This window comes from Gossypium arboreum, chromosome 4 (genome assembly GCF_025698485.1).
Source record: "Gossypium arboreum isolate Shixiya-1 chromosome 4, ASM2569848v2, whole genome shotgun sequence".
Lineage (NCBI taxonomy): Eukaryota > Viridiplantae > Streptophyta > Magnoliopsida > Malvales > Malvaceae > Gossypium > Gossypium arboreum.
Genome location: NC_069073.1, coordinates 89757987 through 89766818, shown reverse-complemented (window position 1 = coordinate 89766818; position 8832 = coordinate 89757987). Strand labels below are relative to the sequence as shown.

General features: G+C 35.1%; 1 protein-coding gene across 1 annotated transcript; it reads left to right on the top strand.

Moving 5' to 3' along the window:
• Window positions 1-224: 224 nt before the first annotated feature.
• On the top strand, window positions 225-6770 carry LOC108472428 (uncharacterized). The gene is made up of 7 exons (XM_017773950.2): window positions 225-243; window positions 346-840; window positions 945-1451; window positions 4573-4648; window positions 5062-5123; window positions 5467-5559; window positions 6556-6770. The coding sequence occupies exons 1-7, from the start codon at window positions 225-227 to the stop codon at window positions 6768-6770; spliced, it is 1467 nt and encodes a 488-aa protein (XP_017629439.2).
• The last annotated feature ends 2062 nt before the right edge of the window (window positions 6771-8832 follow it).

Below are 8832 nucleotides of genomic sequence, written 5' to 3'. Positions count from 1 at the left end.
TATAATTTTCATTGCCAAATGATGCATTTGCGACTTCAATATTTACTGATATTCGAGAGGAATACACGACCCCTACCCGACACTCCGTTAGTGGGAGGCAAAACACGGAAGTGCCCCTGTTTGGTGGCAGTATAGAATACACAACTCATGTATGCCACTTTGTTAGTGGATGGGACATACACCTCAGTGAGTCAATGTTCGATACTGGAAATACGTACTCGGGAATGACATCAACTTCTAGTGGTTGGTAATCCACATCTGATTGGGGACGGTATGAAACGTCCACAAGAAGGGATGATGTACTCCCTACTACGTCCACTAGCGAGGGGACCTCGTTCGTTACAGATGATGGTGGGTCAGATGATGAGTTCGATGTGGATCCACCTCGAGAGCCCGGCCCTGATGGCCCAAAAGTTGTATTATTTTCTGAACCGGAGCCTGTTCTAACCATACCTGAAGATGTTGAAGGGGGTTCAGATGAAGAAGAAGAAGAAAATCCACGGTTCATGGTATTCTCGCCTCCAGCCCACATGCATAATGTTGATCTATCTCAAGATGATGCGTTGGAGTTTCCAAATCTACCACACAGAGGGCATGACCGTACAAGTTCTTCATTGGATTCGGGTGAATTGGAAGTTGGTAAGGAGTTTTCCAATAAGGATAGTTTTCTTGGTGCATTGAAACAACATAACATCATGAATAGGGTTAACTACAACGTGGTTAAATCGAAATACGATAAGTTTGAGGCCAAGTGTACAGTGCAAGATGACACATGTTTATGGAAAATCATGGCCTCGTTGAGGAGAAAGACAGGCTTGTGGGAGATAAAAAAGTACAAAGGTCCACATACATATGTTGGTGGTACAATATCACTAGGTGTTTAGGGTTTTTGAATAATACTGTTATTACGTAATGTTGTATTATTTAATGTACTTCGTTGACAGGTGTTTCACAAAATCATCCTAGGATGGATTCAGATATGTTAACTAGCTTAATACTACCGACGGTGAAGGCAGATCTCAGAACTTCAGTACCAGTATTAATTGCCAATATTCATAGCCAATTGAAGTACACGCCCTCCTACCGCAAGGCTTGGATAGCTAAGCAGAAGGCGTTGGAAAAGATGTATGGTGGGTGGGACACTTCTTATAATGAAGTGTGGCAGTGGTGTCAGGTGCTGGAGAGATATGTCCCAGGTTGCATAATAAACCTTAAAACGGCACCTGCATACTACAACGATCGATCGCTCCGTGGATGCCACGTGTTCAAGCGTCTGTTCTGGAGCTTTAAGCAATGCCGAGACGCATTTCTATACTGCAAGCCATTTGTACAAATTGATGGTACCTTTATGTATGGTAGATACACTACAGCAAAGCAGGTTTTTAGCGGTGTTTTTAGTGGTATTTGGACCAAAAACGCTGTAAAAGGTAAAGCATTAGCCGCTGCAAAAGGTAAAGCAATAGTGGCATTTTTACATAAATGTCGCAAAAGGTAAAGCAATAGCGGCGTTTTTCTCATAAACGTTGCAAAACGTAAAGCAATATTGGTGATTATAAAAAAAAGCCGCTAAAGGTAAAGCAATAGCGGCGTTTTTCCCATAAACAAATGTTTTTTTACTTTTATTAAAACGGTGTCGTTTTGATTACAACTTTGTTCCGCTCTAACCCTTTCATGATTACAACTTTGTTCCCCTCCACTACTCTCCATTTATTTTATTATGTTTTCACGATGGCTTCACCTAGTCAAAAAAGATTTTTAGGGTTCTGTTTGACCCGCGATTTATAAAAAAAATTCAAAATCATTGCTCGATCTACCATCGCCACTGCTATCAAAACTCATTATTCTCTCTCTTCCAGGTTCAATTTATAGATCGATATTGTTTTGCCAATGATTTATAGCACATTCCGATTACAGTGGAGGAACAGTTTTTTTTTAAAGTAGTTAGAGAAGAATGCCCATGGGAGAATTTGCCCAAACTGCTTCAAGCCATTTATAACTTCAAAAAAGAATGACACAAGAGGTTAGTTTCGACTTTGCTGCTTACTCTTTGTCTTTTACATTTTAAATTTTAGTTGTAAGGATCATTTAGTTTGTATCTTTGGAGAACTTCATTGTTTTGCTGAGAGAGTAATATAGGATAAAATTCACCAAATGAGGAAATACTCATTTCATGCTTGTAATATTATTGATGGAAGTTAACCTTACGGTGAGCGAGTTTGGGAAAGAGCTTTTGAAACTAATTAGAAGTAAAAAGAACCATGTTAGTATGATGGTCTAGGTCTACTCAACCATGTTAGTATGTTAATCCTATTTTGTAGTAGTCCTGTTGTTTAGGGAAACAACAGCCATGATGTATAATTGAATTGTAATTCAAAGAATAATTTATTCTCTTGAGAAATTTATAAGTTTTTACAGTTTTATCACTTTTAAGTGTATTTTTAAGTATCCAAACTACAATATTAAATATTGTATTTGGTAAAACGGATATGGCTAAACTTGCTTGATTATTCAATGCTGAATTAAAGTGCATATTTGCAATGTGGCAGATGATGATTTAGACATAAATCACTCTTAGAAATTGTTCTTAAGTCCTTTATTCTCTTAGATTTAGATTGTATAGTTTAGTTACAAGTGCCCTCAACTGCCCTCTGCCTCCCTATGGAAAAAGAAAAGACTTATCATGGTTTACATATTTCAGATTTTTGAACAACAATTGATGGCTGCTTTATTGCTTTGAGGCTAGTGTGTTTCCAAAATCATTAAAGAGTTATGTTCAAAGGGTATTGGCTCTATGTAAGGATGAAAAGCAATCGTCAGCTTGCCAGGAAATTATGAAGGAGGTGAGGATTTTCCTTTAAATAAAATTTTGGCAGTTGTTATTCAGGATTATATGCATAATGAATTGTTTTCTTTCTTCTCTCTGGTTTTTTAAAATTTCTATTCATGCCATGTTCATCAAGCACTTATTAGGAGTTTGGGTTAATGAATTCTTAATATGCTTGTAATTAAAAGTTGTTTAAATGAAGAATATAAGTGTTTCACTATAGAAATTTCATCTTTACAAATTGACAAAGCAAGAAGGCTAGTTCAAAACTTAGGATAGCCTTTAGCCACTGAGCTGACCTTGTCTTGTTGATTGTCTGCATTTAAAAGAGGGTACTGGGTCCATTAGAAAAGAAGATTGAGAACAATGATTCATGTGCCTAGCTTTATGGACTGATTTTTGACAACTTTTTGACTTCCTACGTGTATGTTATTGGTGCTTAGCAAGAGTTTTAAAGATGGTGGCAAGAGGGCTGTTGAGAAATTAGGTAGCAGAAACAGTCATTTCACGTACTGTGGTGCTAAATCTTATACAACTTCTTTCTCTGATTTATGTTATTTGAATTTATCATTTTTTCAAATATGTTTTACACTTATTCAAATCCTTTGCATTAGACTTCTTGCACATAACCAAACGAATATAGTTTACAGAAGAAACAAAAATTACCCATAATTTGCATAATTTCAAGATGGATAATATTATCGGATAAACATCAAATTTATATATTAACTTTGGTTCAATGTGCAGTTCATGTATATCAATTTTATATATAAAGTGTCATGGTTCATATCTATACATAAAATTTTAATTTTGATTCAATTGTACATATTTAAAGAAATGAATACATACATTTATTTTCATATTGGATTAATATAATTGTCTATGTATGCAATATATCAATGTAAAATAGTGCTAGTTTGATAATGTTGTTAGTGATTTGTGAAAATTGAATTAAATTTAAATTTTATGTATAAAATTATAAAAATTAAATTTCATGTATGAAAATACACATTAAATTAAAATTTATATTTAATTTTGATATTTATCCTAATGAAACATTTATTGCTACAATGTCATCTTGACAGCAAAATTTTACCTATAAAGTACATTGTATAGGAACTGTCGTTTTCGTTCCATTATTATTGGAGTTTTTTTTTCTGAAACAACATTATTGTTGGAGTTATATACTTAGTATGGGGCCATTTTTACTCTTCTTTCCTTTCTTGAGTTGACTTTTTCTAGATAATTTAAGTCCATTGACTGTTCTTTTTTTTAAAATCTTTTTATTAATTGTTCTGCCATGAGATAAACTGATTTTGGTTTGAGCCGTGGTTCATGTGAAATTTTAAAATCTAGTTCTGAATTTATTGATGCAGTAATGAAGTATTATTTATTATATTTGATGAGCTAAAATCGTTTCCCATGCAGGTTAGACTTCAACTGGTATTCTTTCTTGCGCCCTTTATCAGGTGTTTTCCAAATTCTGTTCTTTAAAGTTTAAACTAGTAGGGAGGGTTGGTTCGGTTAAAAGATGGAATGCTTGGATGTTGGTTTTGGATTGTCTTATTCTTTTTCCATTTTTTTCTTGATCTTCTTACATATAAGTCTTCAATGAGTCTTTCAGTTAAAAATGTGATTTGTATTGGCTTTAATGTTCATTTTTGTTCACATCTTGAAAAACGTCTAAATTGTCAATTTGTTATTATGGCCAATGCTGACTTAAGTCTATAATTTTATTTGGATGGAAGGTTTGGTTCTTTGTCTCACTTGGAATGTGGTAGTTGTTACTACAGTCTGGATCAAAAGAGAAGGTGGGTTTTCAAAGTTAGTATTGTGCTTAATTCGTCAAGTGTTTAATTTTTATTTTGACATCTTTATCATGCTATAAGTTTATATTTTATTCCAAGTCCAATAATTTGGTTTCTTGCCATTATATATCTCATAACTGGGGTCCCTGGTAGCTACGTAATGTGGTATCGCGTGCTATGAGGTACTACTTTTGGGTTATTCCTTATTTGGTTTACAAGCAACTAAAAACTGTATCTGTCCAATTATTGCTTAGATTGTAGTACTTTGTGCAATTATTTCTACTGTCTTGATTCCAATGATTATAAATGTAAGCCATATGATTCTTTGGTCACCCATCAGCACCATATGTGGTATTGCAAGGGATATTGACTTACTTTACAATTTGTTTCTTAGTTGTTTATTTTAAAATTTTCTTCTATACATTCTAGGGATGCATGGGACATTGCTGCTGAAATTTGCCTTTCTCAACTTCCATCATCGGTTGAGGATCGTAATGCAGAGTTTCAGGTGTGTTTTTCTTTTAGAGTTAGAACTTACTTGAATGTAAATTAAAGGTTAAGGATTTAATAAGAGTAATATAAGGATCTATGGATTTATTTAAGGGTAAATTTTAAGATTTTTTTTGCTGCATAAGCCCTTGAATTTATGCTAAAAGTGGAATTTATTATAATTTTATTGATTATTTTGAAAAATCTATAGCCAGGAAAAAAATAAGAAATAAATATGTATAAATTATGTAAGTTCTTTGTGTAGCATTTGAAGAACTTCAAAGCTCACAGATGATTTGTTATACTCTATATGAGTTCATTGATTCTATGTTTTTGCAATTTTAGGTATGATCATTGGTGCAGTAGCTTTAACTGACAAGTACTTATGCAGGTCTGGAGCAGGTCAATCAAGAAGCTCTGTTGGAATTAAACTGACAAGTAATTGTAGTATACTTGTAGTATACTTGTAGTTGAAGTTTCTTATAGTGAACATCATGTTATTTATTCGGCAGAAGTTTCAAAGATTTTACTTTTTAGAAGAAAGTGTATTGTAGTCATTAGATTGGGTTTTCAAAGATGATTATGTTAACATTTTGATCAAACATTATGAAAAGTTCTCATATTAATGTTTTTGAATTCAAAAACAATTTAAAATGTGTCCATTGTTAGGTTATTTAAATTTTGTATGATCATTTAAGCTAAGAATGTAAATGAGATGATTAAAAAGGAAGTTGAATTTAATGTGGTCTTTACTAGCGTTTTTAAGGAAAGCGTCACTAAAGATCATGTCTTTAGCGGAGTTTTTGGGGAAAGCGCCGCTAAAGGTCATGTTCTTTAGTAGCATTTTTGGGGAAAGTGCCACTAAAGGTCATGTTCTTTTGTGGCATTTTTTTGTAAAAACACTGCAAAATTTAGCGATGTTATCTATAGCAGTAATTTTTGCGATGCTTATAAAAATGCCGCAAATTGTTTTAATGGCACTTATAGGCCCAAAAAAATGCCGCTAAAAACCTGTTTTGCTATAGTGATATACCCATCAGCTATTGCTAGCTGTGGCATAGGATGACAGTGGGAGAATCTTTCCAATTGCGTTTGCAATAACACCGGGGGAGTAGCTAATGACTGGGATTTCTTTCTTTCTAGGTTAAGGAGACATGTCTGCCCCCAACCTGATATCTGCGTTATATCAGATCAGGGCACTAGAATTCTAGCCACAATTAAGTGACAGGGAAGCCTATGGCATCATACACACCATCGGTATTGCCTAAGGTACGTTATGTCCAACTACTACGGGCAATATCGATCTACAACTGAACAATGGCAAGTGAAGAATATTGGTATTTAATCTCTATTAAATTAATTTCGTTTGTAATATTCAATTTATTCTGAATAGAAGAGTGGTATGTAATTTTCGCATTCAACTTATATTGGCAGGGTATGAGATAAGTAAGGACTGTTTTCATGAAATGTTGGCGGGTTTGTGTTCAGTTAATGAAGGCGCAGACTGCCTCTGCAACATACCTTTCGAACATTGGACACAAGCATACGACGGCGGCCTACGATATGGTCATATGACCTCAAACTTGGCTGAATGTATAAATTCTGCTCTAAAAGGAACACGTTATTTACCGATAACATCAGTTGTGTGAGAGACATATTTTCGTTTAGAGACACTATTTTCAAAGCGAGCAGCAAGTTATAAAGGCCAAATACAGGAAGGCCATGTATGGTGCGCAAAGATATTGCAAGAAATTAACAATGTGAAGGCACAGGCCAACACCATGCACACAGTGTGTCACGATTGCGATAATCTATGGTTTCGTGTGACGGAGTTTGATAGACTGAACCAAGGTATTATTAGAGGCAATATTGTGTACGCTTGAGAAATAGGACCTACGACTGTGGGAGGTTTGACCACTTCGTTATTCATGCGCTCATGTAATTACAACTTGTTAGAATCTCCGTCTGGATCCCATGAGCTATGTTGACGAAGAGTACAAAATAGAACACATGTACAACATTTGGAGACACGTATTCCCACCGGTCCTAGAGGAACGTAAGTGGCCGTCTATATCGCTTGCTCCATTTAAGCTATTACCAGATAGAGAATTGCGTCACAAACCAAAGGGTCGACCTTACTTGACTAGAATACGTAACAATATGGATATCTAAGAAACAACCAACCAATAGAAGTTGTGTGGATGGTGTAGGAACCCAGGCCATACAGCTCGATCATGTCCAAATCGGAATAGCTGATAGTTATTGTAATAAAATTATGTTGCATTATTTATATTTTATTAAAATTATAAAAATATTAAAAATATTGTCTTATTCAAAAAAGCTCTTATTTTATTAAAAATATAAAGATTAAATTACAATTAAAATATTAAAAATAACTTTTATTTATTAAATGAAACAATATAAGAAAGTTTATACAAATATATTAAGAAAAATCAATATTGGTGCCAGTTAGAATTAGTGCCACATGGAGGTCGTTGATGGTTACGCGTTGGATTCTTACTTGGTTCAGCTTTCGACGGGGATTGTGGTTGCTCCGGTGGGAATTGTGGTTCTTCCGACAGGGGATCTGATTGTGGGTGTTAGGAGGATGACTCACCTTGATAGAATAATGACTACAGAAGTGTTTGCATCACCCATGGCAAAAGTGTTTGAATCCTATATTGCGATGGGGATTAGTAAAAAGAAGAGCTCCCCGACAATGCCTCATGCGATCCCTCATACAACAGCGGCCTATAGATCGGCGGTTGAATCAGAGTAATCAGGAACGGAGATAAACCGGGCCATGTATTCCAACCTGCCATAGGAATGGGAAAAGGAAACATATAAGGGTTAGAATACATGTAAGGGCTAGGATATGCACCTGGCATAATCTGAAAAGGCTGTGATATTGGTGTCGTTGGTTGAAGTGTTGGGCCCGGTGACTGTGTGGGCGCGGTTGATGGACCTGGTGATTGTGTGGGCGCTGTTGATGTGGCCGCATCATTATCCCTTCTTCTTGGATTTAAAGGGCCTCGTCATTCTCTTTGGACATGAATTTCCTGCCGCCTCTCCTCTTCCAACAGTAAATATGGCTTGCCATGGATCCTAAACCATGGCATGTATTCTGGCACGTACGCTAACTCAGGAACGATGATCAATTCCCGAGTAGGTAAATAATCATACTGATTTTCCCATATTTCGATATATTCTGACCAGTATCTCATCCAATCCGTATTCATTTGCCTTAAGTCAGCTTTGTGCTCATCATTAAGCACCTCAGGTGCCACGGGAATCGATTTTCGGAATTCAAATTGCTGTAATACTATATCTAACTGGTGTATCTCCACGGTAGCATAGTTGACCAATGGGACCTTCACATGCCAAATATTCGGATTTTGAAAGAATTTATCCGGAATTACTGCCTGAATTGCCGAATCCTCGTATGGTGCCCATTAAAACTATGAACATGATAAAAATATTAGTTATAAACATAATACTAAATACTAAATACAAAATGACTATTTTATTATGTATATATATTTTATTTAATACTTACTTGTGCTTCTGACTGTTGGTCTAATAGAAGCCGTATATCTTCAAGAGAGGTAGGTATTCCAACATAGCTCGCCGAATGGTTTCACCTAATTAAATAATTTTTTAGCATACAATTATATTTTAAATCTACGTAATAATTTTAAAATCTAATATAAA